This window comes from Salmo salar, chromosome 15 (assembly GCF_965601325.2).
Source record: "Salmo salar chromosome 15, fSalSal1, whole genome shotgun sequence".
Taxonomy (NCBI): domain Eukaryota; kingdom Metazoa; phylum Chordata; class Actinopteri; order Salmoniformes; family Salmonidae; genus Salmo; species Salmo salar.
In genome coordinates, this window is record NC_138305.1 from 22,251,727 (window position 1) to 22,272,671 (window position 20,945).

General features: G+C 44.3%; 1 protein-coding gene across 2 annotated transcripts in view; it reads left to right on the plus strand.

Annotated features, from left to right (window-relative positions):
* The window catches only part of mtmr9 (myotubularin related protein 9), a 40,071-nt gene that overhangs the window by 7,395 nt on the left and 11,731 nt on the right, over positions 1–20,945 (plus strand). For both annotated transcript variants that reach the window (XM_045695515.2, XM_082961612.1), the window contains exons 6-10: positions 699–916; positions 6,100–6,261; positions 7,982–8,123; positions 11,269–11,489; positions 17,190–17,341. In XM_045695515.2, the coding sequence (XP_045551471.1) occupies positions 699–916; positions 6,100–6,261; positions 7,982–8,123; positions 11,269–11,489; positions 17,190–17,341 (895 nt within the window). The remainder of the gene's footprint in view (positions 1–698; positions 917–6,099; positions 6,262–7,981; positions 8,124–11,268; positions 11,490–17,189; positions 17,342–20,945) is intronic.

Here is a 20,945-nt window from a genome sequence, read left to right on the forward strand (position 1 = left end):
ACCCCTCCTTCCCCCTAGTCCCCAGATGTCCATCTGTCTCCCCCTATCTCAACCCCTCCTTCCCCCTAGTCCCCAGATGTCCATCTGTCTCCCCCTATCTCAACCCCTCCTTCCCCCTAGTCCCCAGATGTCCATCTGTCTCCCCCTATCTCAACCCCTCCTTCCCCCAGTCCCCAGATGTCCATCTGTCTCCCCCTATCTCAACCCCTCCTTCCCCCTAGTCCCCAGATGTCCATCTGTCTCCCCCTATCTCAACCCCTCCTTCCCCCTAGTCCCCAGATGTCCATCTGTCTCCCCCTATCTCAACCCCTCCTTCCCCCTAGTCCCCAGATGTCCATCTGTCTTCCCACAGAGAACCATTCACTTCTGATTCACAACCCAATCTCTTTCACTCTTCCTGTTCAAGGCTTCTTCTCTATCATGTATTTATTTAGCTCAGTGTTCAAAGTTTAGCCGGCGTTTTCCTTCAAGCCTGTAGAAGGTAGTGAAAGTCTAATCTTTCTGTATGGACAGTGGCACGTGACGTAAATACATTGACATTTTAGTCACTTAGCAGGCATTTTTATTCAGTGACTTGGTCAGATAGAACCGTAGCAAGAGTGAAATATAACAACCTAATTTAACCAATCAAAAATGCTCAATTTCTGTCTTCCTCTGTGGTGTCTACTTCTTGACCCCTGACCGCTCTCTGTCCCCAGGTGATGATGCGTTCAGGCCAGCCGCTGACCGGCACCAACGGGCGTCGCTGTAAGGAAGACGAGAAGTTGATCAACGCCACGTTGCGGGCGGGGAAACGCGGCTACATCATCGACACGCGTACCGTCAGCGTAGCACAGCAGGCCAAGGCACGGGGAGGAGGGTTCGAATCAGAGGCCAACTACCCACAGTGGAGGAGGATTCACAAGGCTATAGAGAGGTGATGGGAGGAGGATTCACAAGGCTATAGAGAGGTGATGGGAGGAGGATTCACAAGGCTATAGAGAGGTGATGGGAGGAGGATTCACAAGGCTATAGAGAGGTGATGGGAGGAGGATTCACAAGGCTATAGAGAGGTGATGGGAGGAGGATTCACAAGGCTATAGAGAGGTGATGGGAGGAGGATTCACAAGGCTATAGAGAGGTGATGGGAGGGGGGGAGAGGTGATGGGAGAGGGGGAGAGGTGATGGGGGAGGGGTGATGGGAGAGGGAAGGGTGATGGAAGGGTGATGGGAGTTGATGGGAGGGGGAGAGGGTGATGGGAGGGGGAGAGGTGATGATGGGCGAGATGATGGGCGAGATGATGGGAGAGGGTGATGGGAAGGGTGATTGGAAGGGTGATGGAAGGGTGATGGGAGGGAGAGGCAGGTGATGGGAGAGGGATGGGAGAGGGGGAGAGGTGATGGGGGAGGGGTGATGGGAGAGGGAAGGGTGATGGAAGGGTGATGGGAGGTGATGGGAGGGGGAGAGGGTGATGGGAGGGGGAGAGGTGATGATGGGCGAGATGATGGGAGAGGGTGATGGGAAGGGTGATGGAAGGGTGATGGAAGGGTGATGGGAGGGAGAGGGAGGTGATGGGAGGGGGAGAGGCAGGTGATGGGAGAGGGATGGGAGAGGGGGGAGGTGATGGGAAGGGTGATCAAATAAAAATGTTCACATACACATGATTAGCAGATGTTAATGCGAGTGTAGCGAAATGCTTGTGCTTCTATTTCCGACAGTGCAGAAGTATCTAACAGGTAATCTAACAATCCCCCAACAATTACCTTATACACACAAATCTAAGTAAAGGGATGGACTAAGACTGTATACATATAAATATATGGATGAGCGATGGCCGAGCTGCATAGGCAAGATGCAATAGATGGTATAGAATACAAAATATACATGTGAGATGAGTAATGCAAGATATGTAAACATTATTAAAGTGACTAGTGATCCATTTATTAAAGTGGCCAATGATTTCAAGTCTGTAGAGAGGCTGCTGCCTTCATATGTTAGTGATGGCTGTTTATCAGTCTGATGGCCTTGAGATAGAAGCTGTTTATCAGTCTGATGGCCTTGAGATAGAAGCTGTTTATCAGTCTGATGGCCTTGAGATAGAAGCTGTTTATCAGTCTGATGGCCTTGAGATAGAAGCTGTTTATCAGTCTGATGGCCTGGAGATAGAAGCTGTTTATCAGTCTCTCGGTCCCAGCTTTGATGCACCTGTACTGACCTCGCCTTCTGGATGATAGCGGGGTGAACAGGCAGTGGCTCGGGTGGTTGTTGTCCTTGATGATCTTTTTGGCCTTCCTGTGACATCGGGTGCTGTAGGTGTCCTGGAGGGCAGGTAGTTTGCACCTGGTGGTGCGTTGGGCAGACCGCACCACCCTGATGGTGATGGAGAGGTGATGGGGAGGGAGGGAGGGAGAGGTGATGGGGAGGGAGGGAGGGAGAGGTGATGGGGAGGGAGGGAGAGGTGATGGAGAGGGGGAGGGAGAGGTGATGGAGAGGGGGGGCGAGAGGTGATGGAGAGGGGGGGGGGAGAGGTGATGGAGAGGAGGGAGGGGAGAGGTGATGGAGAGGTGATGGGGGAGAGGGAGAGGAGAGGTGATTGAGAGGAGAGGTGGAGGAGAGGAGAGGTGATTGGGGGGAAGGAGAGGTGATGGGGGGGGAGGGAGAGGTGATGGGGGGGGGGGGAGGAGGTGATGGGGGGGAAAGAGGTATACAATAAGTGATCTTGTAGAGAATGATAGAGGCCTCTACTGGCCAAAAGCCTGTATTAGCAAGGGCAGCACCATTGAGGACTTTCACCATTTTGAAGAAGTCAGCTGAGTGGGACTTCCTATAGGTTAAGGAAGGATCAAATAATTCCATCCAGGTCATCACGAGGGATCAGCCAATGAATTATACTCGTGAACAAACATTCCATTAGAAGGATTACTTTATCCTATCCTAGGTATTCCTTAAAGAGGTGGGGTTTCAGGTGTCTCCGGAAGGTGGTGATTGACTCCGCTGTCCTGGCTTCAGCCTGCTGTTTCCCAAGTTTTACTTTATTTTATTTTTTATTAATGTGTTAGTGTCAACATTTGCTACCAGCTAGCTAGCTAGGTTGTAATGGAGCTCGCTTCGCCTGGAATAGCCAACTAACATTTCCAGCGCTGTAGAAGCTGTGTTTATTACGCTCTTGTCCAGGACAATATTGACAATGCGGTCTTCCAATGTGGCAATTGTTTTCTAGCGAAGGATTGCAGGAATAAGGTGGCTATCCTTAGCAAGCGAATGTCAATTTTGCTCGAACTTATGGGGAAAATGCAAATTGGAACTTTCTAGTTCTCAACTCCTATGGCTGGACGCCGCTCGGGGCTGATGGACGTTTCCCTGCCTTGTCATCTGTCCTTATCTGACTGGTCTGTGCTACCTGGATATAGTCGTCATCTGTCCTTATCTGACTGGTCTGTGCTACCTGGATATAGTCGTCATCTGTCCTTATCTGACTGGTCTGTGCTACCTGGATCTAGTCTCCATCTGTCCTTATCTGACTGGTCTGTGCTACCTGGATCTAGTCTCCATCTGTCCTTATCTGACTGGTCTGTGCTACCTGGATCTAGTCTCCATCTGTCCTTATCTGACTGGTCTGTGCTACCTGGATCTAGTCTCCATCTGTCCTTATCTGACTGGTCTGTGCTACCTGGATCTAGTCTCCATCTGTCCTTATCTGACTGGTCTGTGCTACCTGGATCTAGTCTCCATCTGTCCTTATCTGACTGGTCTGTGCTACCTGGATCTAGTCTCTATCTGTCCTTATCTGACTGGTCTGTGCTACCTGGATCTAGTCTCCATCTGTCCTTATCTGACTGGTCTGTGCTACCTGGATCTAGTCTCCATCTGTCCTTATCTGACTGGTCTGTGCTACCTGGATCTAGTCTCTATCTGTCCTTATCTGACTGGTCTGTGCTACCTGGATCTAGTCTCCATCTGTCCTTATCTGACTGGTCTGTGCTACCTGGATCTAGTCTCCATCTGTCCTTATCTGACTGGTCTGTGCTACCTGGATCTAGTCTCCATCTGTCATTATCTGACTGGTCTGTGCTACCTGGATCTAGTCTCTATCTGTCCTTATCTGACTGGTCTGTGCTTCCTGGAACTTGTCTGCCAAGAAAAGTCTTCTCTACCTGCTTCTCCTCCTCCATCTTGTAGTGGAGTAGACTGAGAACAGCAAGAAGATTGTTCCAATCAGCGAGGTTCGTTCGGACCAGATTGATATAAAGGAATAGCATCGCTCCCATTGGTGCCTGATCTACCTGCGGCTTCATCGATGGGATTGCCTGTGTCTGCGATGGGCGGTTCTGACTCCCAACTACACTGACGCCAGCAGCAGCTTTTGTCGTCGAGTTTCGACTCCTTTCCCTCTCTTTTGGATCTGACAAGGCACTGCCTGCTGTGGGAGGTCTGGACCTATCGCCGGGAGCAGCTGGGGGCGTACTCTATCCTGCTTCTCGTGAAAAGGTTCAATGAATCGTGTGGGAGGATTTCTCCATTTCCTTCTCCGGGCCGTTGTATTGGACAGTACAATGGTGAGAAATGTCTCAGTCCCTGGAGCACAAACGTTGTGCTATCCAAGAGCATGTGTATCGGACATCAATAATCTGCTCCCGAACATTTTAAACCTGCATCAGGAATTTGAGTCTATCATAGTTCATGTGGGATTCAATGACATTATGAAGGGCAGCTCAGAACATCTGAAGATGGATTTTAAAAGAACTGATTGGGTCTCTACTTGACACCAACAAACACCCCATAATATCTGGCCCTGTGCCCTCCCTAAATCGTGGCAGACTTTTATCCCCTCCATAACTGGCTACGAGACTATTACAGCTCTGTGGGTGTAACATTTTATTGACAATATTGATACCTTCTGGAAACAAAGCTTGTTTTATAAGGAGGTTGGGTTCCACCCAAATCATTTGGGTTCCTGGATTCTTTCACAGCATTATAAGGTTGCGTTGAGACAGTGACTTATCAATGACCCAAACCCAGCTCAGTTAATCCCTACCGTTGTCACTGAGTTGTCATAATGCTTCAGCAAATGTACATTATCCCAGGGGACGTTGGAAGACACAATGTAAGTAACCTAATTTATGTCCCTCTTATTGCCGTGAATGCCTTTGCTGATCCCACAGCAGTAATCATGTACCTATGAACCAAAGTTATACTGTCAGAACTGAGGCGGTGTGCCCTAGCAGACAGTCCACTGTGTGCAGCTCCCCCTACACCTACATAAATAACATGAGCATGTCTACTTATTCTAAGCTTTCCAGTAAAGCAATGAAAAAAATCAAGCATCCCAGAAAAGTGCAAAAAACTGCCCACGTTAACATATGTAGCTTAAGAAACAAGAATTCATGAAATCAATCATTTTTATAGTAATAACTGAGCCGTGTGGCGCAGTTGGTAGAGCATGGTGTTTGCAACGCCAGGGTTGTGGGTTCGATTCCCACGGGGGGACCAGTACGAAAAAAGAGAAGGAAAAAAAATGTATGAAATGTATGCATTCACTACTGTAAGTCGCTCTGGATAAGAGCGTCTGCTAAATGACTAAAATGTAAATGTAATATTCCGACTGTCTCTGAAACTCAGTTAGATAACGCACCTGAACCATCATAAGTTATCAGTCAACCTACCAGGGATTGATGAGGAATTGTATGGTTGAGAGGGATGAGACAAAATAATACGTCTATATAGTAAGCAAATAAGTCTGGCTGCACAACCGATTGGCAAACATACTGCAAATTGAGAAATCACGTGACTAAACGGAAGAAGAACAAACTTCACTATGAAACAAAGAAGAATGATAGTAAAAATTTGGGGCAAAAAGGCAAACTCAGCTCCATTTATTGAATCAGATGGCTCATTCATCACTTAACCCACTGATGTTGCAAACGACCCTAATTATTTTTTTCATTGGTAAGATTAGCAAATGTAGGCATGACATGCCAGCAACAAACGCTGACACTACACATCCAAGTATATCTGACTAAATTATGAAAAGACAATCATTGTAATTTAAAATTATGTAAAGTGGAGAGCCTGATAAAGCTGGTAGAAGTCTGTTATAACCTCTCCTCTCTCTCCCCCAGGTCCAGTATTCTCCAGGAGAGCCTGATAAAGCTGGTAGAAGCCTGTAATGACCAGAGCCACAGTATGGACCGCTGGCTCAGTAAACTAGAGGCTTCTAACTGGCAGACTCACGTCAAGGAGATCCTCACTACTGCCTGTCTGGCTGCTCAGTGCATCGACAGGTAGACAACTGCTATAGCTACAGTGCCTTGCGAAAGTATTCGGCCCCCTTGAACTTTTCGATCTTTTGCCACATTTCAGGCTTCAAACATAAAGATATAAAACTGTAATTTTTTGTGAAGAATCAACAACCAGTGGGACACAATCATGAAGTTGAATGAAATTTATTGGATATTTCAAACTTTTTTAACAAATAAAAAAACTGAAAAATTGGGTGTGCAAAATTATTCAGCCCCTTTACTTTCAGTGCAGCAAACTCTCTCCAGAAGTTCAGTGAGGATCTCTGAATGATCCAATGTTGACCTAAATGACTAATGATGATAAATAGAATCCACCTGTGTGTAATCAAGTCTCCGTATAAATGCACCTGCTCTGTGATAGTCTCAGGGGTCCGTTTAAAGCGCAGAGAGCATCATGAAGAACAAGGAACACACCAGGCAGGTCCGAGATACTGTTGTGGAGAAGTTTAAAGCCGGATTTGGATACAAAAAGATTTCCCAAGCTTTAAACATCTCAAGGAGCACTGTGCAAGCGATAATATTGAAATGGAAGGAGTATCAGACCGCTGCAAATCTACGAAGACCCGGCCGTCCCTCTAAACTTTCAGCTCATACAAGGAGAAGACTGATCAGAGATGCAGCCACGAGGCCCATGATCACTCTGGATGAACTGCAGAGATCTACAGCTGAGGTGGGAGACTCTGTCCATAGGACAACAATCAGTCGTATACTGCACAAATCTGTCCTTTATGGAAGAGTGGCAAGAAGAAAGCCATTTCTTAAAGATATCCATAAAATGTGTCGTTTAAAGTTTGCCACTAGCCACCTGGGAGACACACCAAACATGTGGAAGAAGGTGCTCTGGTCAGATGAAACCAAAATCAAACTTTTTGGCAACAATGCAAAACGTTATGTTTGGCGTAAAAGCAACACAGCTCATCACCCTGAACACACTATCCCCACTGTCAAACATGGTGGTGGCAGCATCATGGTTTGGGCCTGCTTTTCTTCAGCAGGGGCAGGGAAGATGGTTAAAATTGATGGGAAGATGGATGGAGCCAAATACAGGACCATTCTGGAAGAAAACCTGATGGAGTGCAAAAGACCTGAGACTGGGACGGAGATTTGTCTTCCAACAAGACAATGATCCAAAACATAAAGCAAAATCTACAATGGAATGGTTCACAAATAAACATATCCAGGTGTTAGAATGGCCAAGTTCAAGTCCAGACCTGAATCCAATCGAGAATCTGTGGAAAGAACTGAAAACTGCTGTTCACAAACGCTCTCCATCCAACCTCACTGAGCTCGAGCTGTTTTGCAAGGAGGAATGGGCAAAGATTTCAGTCTCTCGATGTGCAAAACTGATAGAGACATACCCCAAGCGACTTACAGCTGTAATCGCAGCAAAAGGTGGCACTACAAAGTATTAACTTAAGGGGGCTGAATAATTTTGCACGGCCAATTTTTCAGTTTTTTATTTGTTAAAGAAGTTTGAAATATCCAATAAATTTCGTTCCACTTCATCATTGTGTCCCACTTGTTGTTGATTCTTCACAAAAAATTACAGTTTTATATCTTTGTTTGAAGCCTGAAATGTGGCAAAAGGTCAAAGTTCAAGGGGGCCGAATACTTTCGCAAGGCACTGTATCTCTATCTATTTGTGTCTCTTTTTAAGTTAAACTCAATCAACTTTTATCCCTCTCGTGTCTGTCTGTCTCAGGGAGGGTGCGTCAGTACTTGTGCACGGGACAGAGGGGACAGACTCGACCCTACAGGTGACGTCTCTAGCTCAGATCATCCTGGACCCAGCCTGCAGGACCATTCAGGGATTCCAAGCTTTAGTGGAGAGAGAGTGGCTCCAGGTAACACACAGACACGCTCTGAGCCTGAGCTATCCTCATCAACCCCCCCCCCCCCCCCCCCATAGCAAGCCTTTTCTCTCTGAACATTCAACGATGCTTTATTGGCATGGGAAACATATGTTTACATTGCCAAACCAGTGAAATAAACAAAAGCAAAATCAAAAAACAATTGTTGACGAAATGAACAATAAACATTGCTCTCATAAAGGTTTAAAAAACAATAGACGTTTTCAAGTGTAAAATTATCAGCTGTGATTATTGTTTTAGCAATGTGCAAGTAGTTGTAGTATGAATAATAGGGGAAGGTAAATAAACAAACAAATAAATAAATAAATAAATATTGGTTGTATTTACAGTGTTATTAGTGTTCCACCTTTTCTCATGGCATCCGGGAAACACATCTTGCTGCTGTGATTGCACATTGCAGTATTTCGCCTAATAGATATGGGAGAAACAGAACCGGGAACGAAAGTGATCCACACTGTTCCGGAACAGAACCGTTATTTTAAAAGCAACTTATTCCAGTGTCTGCCTGCCAGCTGAAAATCTTTGCAAGTGTGTGTTTAGGCTACCTGTCCCTCCCCCCTCCAAAGCATTGGCTACTGTACTGATGTGTTAAGCATATATATATATTTTTTTACTATGCTAATTATGGATACTATAGGCCTAGTTTTCATGTTTCTCTATCCACTCTGATTGGTGAAGTAATTGTGAATGCTAAATGTAAAAAAAAAACTGTTGATTTCACAGATAAATATTTTTTTTAAAGGAACAGGAAAAAACAATATAAACCTGTAAAAGATTTTCAGGTACCGTAATTTCCGGACTATTGAGCGCACCTGAATATAAGCCGCACCCACTGAAAAAAAAAAAAAAAAAAAAATAGTATTTTGAACATAAATAAGCCGCACATGTCTATAAGCCGCAGGTGCCTACCGGTACATTGAAACAAATTAACTTTACACAGGCTTTAACGAAAATGCTAATCAATTTATACAATTTTTGACATGCGTTTTTCTGGATTTTTTTGTTGTTATTCTGTCACTCACTGTTCAAATAAACCTAACATTTAAAATTATAGACTGGTCATTTCTTTGTCAGTGGGCAAACGTACATAATCAGCAGGGGATCAAATATTTTTTTCCCTCAATGTATGTGTTGTCCTGGCAACTGGACCTTTTTTTGTTCTTTTTTTTTTTGGAACACCATTATTTTTGTCTTACTGAGATTTACTGTCAGGGCCCAGGTCTGGCAGAATCTGTGCAGAAGATCTAGGTGCTGCTGTAGGCCCTCCTTGGTTGGGGACAGAAGCACCAGATTCATCTGCAAACAGTAGACATTTGACTTCAGATTCTAGTAGGGTGAGGCCAGGTGCTGCAGACTGTTCGCCAATTTATCAATTCAGCCTTATTCTTAAATGGATGAAGAAAAAAAAATCCTCATCAATCTACACACAAACCCCCATAAGGACAAAGCGAAAACAGGTTTTTAAAACTTCTGGCAAATTTATATGAAAAAAAAATGAAATACCTTATTTACATAAATATTCAGACCCTTTGCTATGACACTCGAAATTGAGCTCAGGTGCATCCTGTTTCCGTTGATCGTCCTAGAGATGTTTCTAATACTTCTGGTAAATTCCGTTGATTGGACATGATTTGGAAAGGTTCACACCTCTCTATATAAGGTCCCACAATTGACAGTGCATGTCAGAGCAAAAACCAAGTCATGTGGTCGAAGGAAATGCCCGTAAAGCTCTGAGACAGGAATGTGTTGAGGCACAGATCTGGGGAAGGGGACCAAAACATTTCTGAAGCATTGAAGGTCCCCATGAACACAGTGGTCTCATTCTTAAATGGAAGAAGTTTGGAACCACCAAGACTCTTCCTAGAGCTTGCCGACCACCCAAACTGAGCAGAAGGGCCTTGGTCATGGAGGTGACTAAGAAATTGATGGTCACTCAGAGCTCCAGAGTTCCTCTGTGGAGATGGGACAACCTTCCGGAAGGTCAACCATCTCTTCAGCACTCCACCAATCAGGCCGTTATGGTAGAGTGGCCAGGCGGAAGCCACTCCTCAGTAAAAGGCACATGCCAAGCCCGCTTGGAATTTGCCAAAATGCACCTGAAGACTCTAAGACCATGAGAAACAAGATTCTCTGCTCTGATGAAACCAAGATTGAACTCTTTGGCCTGAATGCCAATCGTCACGTCTGGACGAAACCTGGAACCATCCCTACTGTGAAGCATGGTGGTGGCAGCATCATGCTGTGGGGATGTTTTTCAGTGACAGGGACTGGGAGACTAGTCAGGATTGAGGGAAAGATGAACGGAGCAAAGTACAGAGAGCTTCTTGATGAAAACCTGCTCCAGAGCGCTCAGGACCTCAGACTGGGGCGAATGTTTACCTTCCAACAGGACAACGACCCTAAGCACATAGCCAAGACAAGGCCAGAGCCTGGACTTGAACCCGATCGAACATCTCTGGAGAGACCTGAAAAATCGCTGTGCAGCGACGCTCCCCATCCAACCTGACAGAGCTTGAGAGGATCTGCAGAGAAGAATGGGAGAAACTCCCCAAATACAGGTGTGCCAAACTAGTAGCATCATACCCAAGAAGACTCGAGGCTGTAGTCGCTGCCAAAGGTGCTTCAACAAAGTACTGAGTTAAGGGTCTGAATACTTATGTAAATGTGATATTTTTTGTCTGTATATTTTATTGTTTATTATACCATCAACACCACAGGCCTTTTTGGGTTTGAGGGTTTGTATTTTGTCTGTAGCTCATCCAATGTAATTAGAGAATCCAGTGGGTTCTGGTACTCTCTCTAATAGCTGATTTAGAGAATCCAGTGGGTTCTGGTACTCTCTCTAATAGCTGATTTAGAGAATCCAGTGGGTTCTGGTACTCTCTCTAATAGCTGATTTAGAGAATCCAGTGGGTTCTGGTACTCTCTCTAATAGCTGATTTAGAGAATCCAGTGGGTTCTGGTACTCTCTCTAATAGCTGATTTAGAGAATCCAGTGGGTTCTGGTACTCTCTCTAATAGCTGATTTAGAGAATCCAGTGGGTTCTGGTACTCTCTCTAATAGCTGATTCTAAGTTTAGTAATGTGGTTGTTTGTTATATTTCCCTCCTCTCTCTAGGCGGGCCATCCGTTCCAGCAGCGTTGTTCCCAGTCAGCCTACAGTAATAGTAAGCCTCGTTGTGAAGCCCCGGTGTTCCTGCTCTTCCTAGACTGTGTGTGGCAGATCCTCCGCCAGTTCCCCTGCTCCTTCCAGTTCTCGCAACACTTCCTGGTTCTGCTGTTCGAACACGCCTACGCCTCGCAGTTCGGGACCTTCATGGGCAACAGCGCCTCCGAGAGGTCTGTCAGAGAATTACATCCTGAGAGTCATACGTTATGGATATACAGTGCCTGCAGAAAGTATTCATACACCTTGGCTTATTCCACATTTTGTTGTGCTACAGCCTGAATTCAAAATTGATTAAATACATTTTGTTTCTCACCCATCTACACACAATACCCCATAATGACATCACAATATCCCATAATGACATCACAATGTCCCATAATGACAAAATGAAAACATTTTTTTAGAAAAGTAAGCAAATGTATTTAAAATTAGATACAGAAATATCTAATTTACATAAGTATTCACACCCCTGAGTCAATACATGTTAGAATCACCTTTAGCAGATATTACAGCTGTGAGTCTTTCTGGGTAAGTCTCTAAGAGCTTTGCACACCTGGGTTGTATGATATTTGCACATTATTCTTTAAAGAATTCTTCAAGTTCTATCAAGTTGGTAGTTGATCGTTGCTAGACAGCCATTTTCAAATCTTGCCATAGATTTTCAAGCCAATTTAAGTCAAAACTGTAACTAGGCCACTCAGGAACGTTCAGTGTTGTCGTTGTTAAGCAATTCCAGTGTAGATTTTGTCATGTGTTTTAGGTTATTGTCCTGCTGAAAGGTGAATTTGTCTCCTATTGTCTGTTGGAAAGCAGACTGAACCAAGTTTTCCTCTAGGATTTTGAATGTGCTAAGCTCTATTCCGTTTCTTTGACAAGCATACCCATAACATGATGCAGCCACCACCATGCTTGAAAATATGAAGAGTGATACTCAGTGATGTGTTGGATTTGCCCCAAATATATCGCTTTGTATTCAGGACATAAAGTTGCATTTTTTGCAGATTTACTTTAGTACCTTGTTGCAGATAGGATGTATGTTTTGGAATATTTTTATTCTATACAGGCTTCCTTCTATTCAGTCTGTCATTTAGGTTAGTATTGTGGAGTAACTACAATGTTGTGGATCCATCCTCAGTTTTCTCCTATCACAGCCAGTAAACTCTGTAACTGTTTTAAAGTCACCATTGGCCTCATGGTGAAATCCCAGAATGGTTTCCTTCCTCTCCGGCAACTGAGTTAGGAAGGACGCCTTTATCTTTGTAGTGACTGGGTGTATTGATACACCATCGAAAGTGAAATGAATAACTTCACAAAGGGATATTCAATGTCTGCTTTTTTTATTTTTACCCATCTACCAATAGGTGCCCTTCTTTGCGAGGCATTGAAAAACCTCCCTGGTCTTTGTGCTTAAATCTGTGCTTGAAATTCACTGCTTGACTGGGGGACCTTACAATTATCTGTATGTGTGGTGGTACAGAGATATGAGAGTCATTCAAAAATCATGTTAAACACTATTATTGAACACAGAGTGAGTTCATGCAACTTATGTGACTTGTTAAGCACAATTTTACTCCTGAACGTATTTAGGTTTGCCATAACATAGTGGTTGAATACTTATTGACTCAAGACATTTCAGCTTTTAATTTTTAATGAATTCTTCTAAAAACATAATTCCTCTTTGACATTATAGGGTATTGTGTGTGTGTGTGGGGGGCAGTGACACAAAACGAATCTCAATTTAATCCATTTATAATTCCAGCTGTAACACAACAAAATGTGGAACAAGTCAAAGGGTGTGAACACTTTCTGAAGACACTGTATTGGACATGTGTCCATGATATTCCCTTTATAGTGCTGTACTTTTGACCAGGGCCCGTACAGTATATGGCCAGTTCTGCTGTTTCGCTTGACCTTTTTTAACCTATGACCTAGTCAGCCAGTCAGACGCAGGTCAGTGTTACCTCAGACCTGGTCAGCCAGTCACACGTAGGTGTGTGTGTGTGTGTGTGTGTGTGTGTGTGTGTGTGTGTGTGTGTGTGTGTGTGTGTGTGTGTGTGTGTACTTTTGAAAGACTGGAAGGGTTACGTTTGGAACAGAGCTCCTAGCTGGTCTCATATTAAATCTCAACTAAAACTCATAATGAATAATGTGGAAATTGAGCAAGTTGAGGTGACTAAACTGCTTGGAGTAACCCTGGATTGTAAACTGTCATGGTCAAAACATATTGATGCAGTAGTAGTTAAGATGGGGAGAAGTCTGTCCATAATAAAGCGCTACTCTGCCTTCTTAACAACACTATCAACAAGGCAGGTCCTACAGGCCCTAGTTTCTACCTTCTTAACAACACTATCAACAAGGCAGGTCCTACAGGCCCTAGTTTCTACCTTCTTAATAACAACACTGTCAACAAGGCAGGTCCTACAGGCCCTAGTTTCTACCTTCTTAACAACACTATCAACAAGGCAGGTCCTACAGGCCCTAGTTTCTACCTTCTTAACAACACTATCAACAAGGCAGGTCCTACAGGCTCTAGTTTTGTCGCACCTGGACTACTGTTCAGTCGTGTGGTCAGGTGCCACAAAAAAGGACTTAGGAAAATTGCAATTGGTTCAGAACAGGGCAGCACGGCTGGCTCTTGGATGTACACAGAGGGCTAATATTAATAATATGCATGTCAATCTCTCCTGGCTCAAAGTGGAGGAGAGATTGAGTTCATCACTACTTGTATTTATGAGAGGTATTGACATGTTGAATGCACCGAGCTGTCTGTTTAAACTACTGACACACAGCTCGGACAGCCATGCATACCCCACAAGACATGTCACCAGAGGTCTCTTCAAGAGGTCTCTTCACAGTCCCCAAGTCCAGAACAGACTATGGGAGGCACACATTACTACATAGAGCCATGACTACATGGAACTCTATTCCACATCAAGTAACTCATGCAAGCAGTAAAATTAGATTAAAAACAAAACACCTTATGGAACAGCGGGGACTGTGAAGCAACACACACACACACACACACACACACGATAACATACGCACTATACATACACATGGATTTAGTACTGTAGATATGTGGTGGAGTAGGGTCCTGAGGGCACACAGTGTGTTGTGAATGTATTGTAATGTTTAAAAAACTATATAAACTGCCTTAATTTTGCTGTACCCCAGGAAGAGTAGCTGCTGCCTTGGCAGGAACTAATGGGGATCCATAATAAATACAGATACTCACTAATGTGAGAAATTTGGAAATGGGCGTTAGCTCAAGTCTGGATTTGCTAAGTCTGAGTCATATTCGTGACCTCACTTCCCAGCTTGAAAAGTCTCCACCCGTACTATTGAAACGCCTAGATTTTTGGTAACCTAGTTGGCTAAGACGTCGCTAACTAGGTGGTTACTTGTGTTTTGCGAGGCAGAGGTCTTTGGTTCTAGCCTCGGTGTGAGAGGAAGTGGTTCAGCTAATCAAGCACAGCTTTATCGGTATGGGAAACATATATGTTAACATTGCCAAAGCAAGTGAAATAGATAAACTATAGTAAAATAAACACACAAAAATGTACAGTAAACATTACAGTTCCAAAAGAATAAAGACATTTCAAATGTCATATGTCTGTATACGGTGTTGTAATGATGTGCAAATAGTTAAAAGTAACAAAGGGAAGTTTAAATAAACATAAATATGGGTTGCAGCTCAGTTTCCACCTCATTTTGTGGGCAGTGTGCACATAACCTGTCTTCTCTTGAGAGCCAGGTCTGCCTCCGGCGGCCTTTCTCAATAGCAAGGCTCACTGAGTCTGTACATTAGTCTAAGCTTTCCTTAAGTTTGGGTCAGTCACAGTGTACTCTCTGTTTACGGCCAAATAGCATTCTAGTTTGCTCTGTAATTTATATTTTTGTTTTATCATGATTTGATTGGGTCTAATTGTGTTGCTGTCCTGGGGCTCTGTGGGGTCTGTTTGTGTTTTGTGAACAGAGCCCCAGGACCAGTTCGCTTGGGACTCTTCTCCAGGTTCATCTCTCTGTAGGTGTTGGCTTTGTTACGTTGCTTTGTAGGATTTAACGGGTCCTTTCTGTATTTTGATAATTAACAGGTATCTGGATGCATTATTTGTTGTTTTGTGTTGTACACAGAGGATATTTGTGCAGAGTTTCAATTTGGTGTTTGTCCCATTTTGTGAATTATTGGTTGGTGAGCGGACCCCAGACCTCACAACCATAAAGGGCAATGGGTTCTATAACTGATTCAAGTATTTTTTTGTATTTTTAGCCTGATCCAAATTGTTATGTCAAATTTTAAGTTCCTTTTGATGGCATAGAAGGCCCTTCTTGCCTTGTCTCTCAGATCGTTCACAGCTTTGTGGAAGTTACCTGTGGAGCTGATGTTTAGGCCGAGGTATGTATAGCTTTTTTTGTGTGCTCTAGGGCAACGGTGTCTAGATGGAATTTGTATTTGTGGTCCTAGTAACTGGACTTTTTTTGGAACACCATTATTTTGGTCTTATTGATATTTACTGTCAGGGCCCAGGTCTGACAGAATCTGTGTAGGAGATCTAGGTGCTGCTGTAGGCCCTCCTTGGTAGGGGACAGAAGCACCAGATCATCAGCAAACATTAGTAGGGTCAGGCCAGGTGCTGCAGACTGTTCTAGTGCCCTCGCCAGTTCGTTGATATATATGTTGAAGACGGTGGGGCTTAAGCTGCTCACCCCACGGCCCTGTGGAAAGAAATGTATGTTTGTGTACATGGATTTTATAATGTATGATTTTCCCCCAACACAACTTTCCATCAATTTGTATAGCAGACCCTCATGCCAAATTAAGTCAAACGCTTTTTTGAAATCAACAAGACATGAGAAGACTTTGCCTTTGTTTTGTTTTTGTTTGTCAGGGTGAATATGTGGTCTGTCGTACGGTAATTTGGTATAAAGCCAATTTTGACATTGGCTCAATAAAACAAAAAAATGACTGAGGAAATGTACGAGTCTGCAGTTAATGATAATGCAGAGGATTTTCCCAAAGTTGCTTTTGACGCATATCCCACGGTAGTTATTGGGGTCAAATATGTTTCCACTTTTGTGGATTGGAGTGATCAGTCCTTGGTTCCAAATATTCAGGAAAATACCAGACCTAGGATGATATTAGAGTTTAAGTATTTTCCAATTGGAATTTGTGTTTTTATATATTTTAATCATTTTGCATACCATCAACACCACAGGTTTTTGTTGGGTTGGAGGGTTTGTATTTTGTCCTGCAGTTTATTCAATGTAATTGGAGAATCCAGTGCGTTCTGGTAGTCTTAATATTTTTCAGTTCCTTTGGCGTTGATGCCTCATGATTGAGTATATCTCTGTTCAAGTAGACTGATTTTGCTGTGATCTGATAGGGGTGTCAGTGGGCTGACTGTGAACGCTCTGAGAGACTCTGGATTGAGGTCAGTGATAAAGTAGTCTACAGTACTACTGCCAAGAGATGAGCTATAGGTGTACCTACCGTAGGATTCCCCTCAAAGCCTACCATTGACTATATACATACCCAGCATCCGACAGAGCTGCAGGAGTTGTGACTCATTTTTTGTTGGTTATGTTGTCATAGTTGTGCCTAGTGGGGCATATGGGAGAGGGAATGCTTTCACCTCCAGGTAGGTGTTTGTCCCCCTGTGTGCTGAGGGTGTCAGGTTCTTGTCCAGTTCCGGCATTTAGGTCACCACAGACTAGTATATGTCTTTGACCCATGGAAATTATAAATATTTCCCTCCAGGATGGAGACGCTGTTTTCATTAAAGTATGGGGATTCTAGTGATGGGATATAGGTAGCACACAGGAGGCCATTTTTCTAATTTTCTTTTGAATCTCTCCTCCCCCCTCCCCAGGTCTAAGTTGAACCTATCTCAGAAGACAGTCTCTCTGTGGTCATGGGTGAACCGGCCCCAGGAGGTGGAGAGGCTGTCTAACCCGCTCTACGAGGCCAACTGTCTGGTTATATGGCCCTCCGTAGCCCCTCAGAGCCTGCTACTATGGGAAGGTAAGAACCTGGCTCCATTCTTAACCCCTGACCTCAAATGTTCTTCCTACTCCCAGGCCGGTGTTCTGTTTTGGGTGATTCATGAGTAGAAAGGTTTAGGGGAGTTCGACACTTACTAATTCTGACGCACAACTAGCAACATCTAAAATTCCAAACCACATTTTTGTGTGAGAGCTGTTCTTTTTTTTTTTGTGGTTAGTAGTTACTGTTAAAATTTCTAAAAATATCTCTTGTTGTGCAACATTGTGGTCAGAAGGACTTTCAAAAGAAAAAAGTGTCTGTCTATTCAAGCTTCCCTCCCTTTTCTTAGTTTCTTGTTCACCTCTCAGTATGACCTCTTTCTCTCTCCTCTGCTCTTCCTCTTTCTTTTTCTTAGTATTTATTATAGATCCCCATTAGTTCCAGCCAAGGCAGCAGCTACTCTTCCTGGGGTTTATTATGGATCCCCATTAGTTCCAGCCAAGGCAGCAGCTACTCTTCCTGGGGTTTATTATGGATCCCCATTAGTTCCAGCCAAGGCAGCAGCTACTCTTCCTGGGGTTTATTATGGATCCCCATTAGTTCCTGTCAAGGCAGCAGCTACTCTTCCTGGGGTTTATTATGGATCCCCATTAGTTCCTGCCAAGGCAGCAGCTACTCTTCCTGGGGTTTATTATGGATCCCCATTAGTTCCTGCCAAGGCAGCAGCTACTCTTCCTGGGGTTTATTATTACATTTCACATTATTAAACCTTTTATGTAACTAGGCAAGTCAGTTAAGAATAAATTCTTATTTACAATGACTGCCTACCGCGGAACGGTGGGCAGAATGACAGATTTTTACCTTGTCAGCTCGGGGATTCGATCTAGAAACCTTCCTGTTACTAGTCCAGCGCTCTAACCACTAGGCTACCTACCGTTCCCTCAGGACACTACTCTACCACCACATATCTGCAACACAAAATCCATGGGTGTTTCTCAATATGCATGCTACCGTGCTCCACAGTCTCATGCTCCGAGTGCATTTTCCGACAACGTTCTCTTGAGTACGTCCTTGTGAGGACGAGTGTGGAGAACACATAGAACATTCCATTTGAGCAGCACTCCCTCTACTGTATTACCTCACGCTGAGCAGCACTCCTCCTACTGTATTACCTCACGCTGAGCAGCACTCCCCCTACTGTATTACCTCACGCTGAACAGCACTCCCTCTACTGTATTACCTCACGCTGAGCAGCACTCCCCCTACTGTATTACCTCACGCTGGAGCAGCTACTCCCCCTACTGTATTACCTCACGCTGAGCAGCACTCCCCCTACTGTATTACCTCACGCTGAGCAGCACTCCCTCTACTGTATTACCTCACGCTGAGCAGCACTCCCTCCTACTGTATTACCTCACGCTGGGCAGCACTCCCTCCTACTGTATTACCTCACGCTGGGCAGCACTCCCCCCTACTGTATTACCTCACGCTGGGCAGCACTCCCCCTACTGTATTACCTCACGCTGAGCAGCACTCCCCCTACTGTATTACCTCACGCTGAGCAGCACTCCCCCTACTGTATTACCTCACGCTGAGCAGCACTCCCCCTACTGTATTACCTCACGCTGAGCAGCACTCCCCCTACTGTATTACCTCACGCTGAGCAGCACTCCCCCTACTGTATTACCTCACGCTGAGCAGCACTCCCCCTACTGTATTACCTCACGCTGAGCAGCACTCCCCCTACTGTATTACCCCACGCTGCACCTCCCCATTCACTGACCCCTTCTTCCAGTCAGGACAATGACAGCTATATAGACGAAACAAGATATACACAAAGTAAAGGTTTTACATCATAATTATCAGCTAGATATGTGAATCGTAATAATGTAGCTATCCAGATAGTTTAACAGGGAAAATTACCTTAAAAACTGTTATGCAAGATAGATGTCAATTCTTCGTGGCTAGCTAGCAGTAGTAGCTAGCCAGTTAGCCCTATTGACTTATTACGGGTTTGTGATCTAAGGTACGTAGGCAGGTAAACATGCCACAATTAACATAGCATCTATTTATTTACTTATCAAAATAAAATATTGTAGTCGGGCAACATGTGACATGTAAATAGTGTATTTTGTCTCACTCCAACTCTCATTTCCTGTCCACCGTTGATTTCAATACATTTTGCTCCGTTTTTTTTTTTGCGTTGTTGCATTATATTTCTTTGCATACTTTTTGTTGAAGCTTGCATCAATGCAAGCTTCAACATATGTACAAACGGAGTAAGCTTTTATTTGCATACTTTGATTTGGACTCATTCTCCGACACTCCCGTTCTTCAATTTCCGTGCTCGTAGCACGGTGGAATGCATTTTGAGAAACACTCCCCATTTATATGTCTGGGGTATAGTGCGTATGTTATCGTCTGTGTGTTCTCTCTTCATCCTCCTCCCTCTTTCAGTCTCTCTCGTCCTACCTATACTCACCAGGATGGGGCAGTATGCTGCTTGGTGTTTTATAACCACTGAACCAGGATGGGGCAGTATGCTGCTTGGTGTTTTATAACCACTGAACCAGGAGGAGGCAGTATGCTGCTTGGTGTTTTATAACCACTGAACCAGGATGGGGCAGTATGCTGCTTGGTGTTTTATATCCACTGAACCAGGATGGAGCAGTATGCTGCTTGGTGTTTTATAACCACTGAACCAGGAGGAGGCAGTATGCTGCTTGGTGTTTTATATCCACTGAACCAGGAGGAGGCAGTATGCTGCTTGGTGTTTTATATCCACTGAACCAGGAGGAGGCAGTATGCTGCTTGGTGTTTTATATCCACTGAACCAGGAGGAGGCAGTATGCTGCTTGGTGTTTTATATCCACTGAACCAGGAGGAGGCAGTATGCTGCTTGGTGTTTTATATCCACTGAACCAGGAGGAGGCAGTATGCTGCTTGGTGTTTTATATCCACTGAACCAGGAGGAGGCAGTATGCTGCTTGGTGTTTTATATCCACTGAACCAGGAGGAGGCAGTATGCTGCTTGGTGTTTTATATCCACTGAACCAGGAGGAGGCAGTATGCTGCTTGGTGTTTTATATCCACTGAACCAGGAGGAGGCAGTATGCTGCTTGGTGTTTTATATCCACTGAACCAGGAGGAGGCAGTATGCTGCTTGGTGTTTTATATCCACTGAACCAGGAGGAGGCAGTATGCTGCTTGGTGTTTTATAACCACTGAACCAGGAGGAGGCAGTATGCTGCTTGGTGTTTTATAACCACTGAACCAGGAGGAGGCAGTATGCTGCTTGGTGTTTTATAACCACTGAACCAGGATGGAGCAGTATGCTGCTTGGTGTTTTATAACCACTGAACCAGGAGGAGGCAGTATGCTGCTTGGTGTTTTATATCCACTGAACCAGGAGGAGGCAGTATGCTGCTTGGTGTTTTATATCCACTGAACCAGGAGGAGGCAGTATGCTGCTTGGTGTTTTATATCCACTGAACCAGGAGGAGGCAGTATGCTGCTTGGTGTTTTATATCCACTGAACCAGGAGGAGGCAGTATGCTGCTTGGTGTTTTATATCCACTGAACCAGGATGGAGCAGTATGCTGCTTGGTGTTTTATAACCACTGAACCAGGATGGAGCAGTATG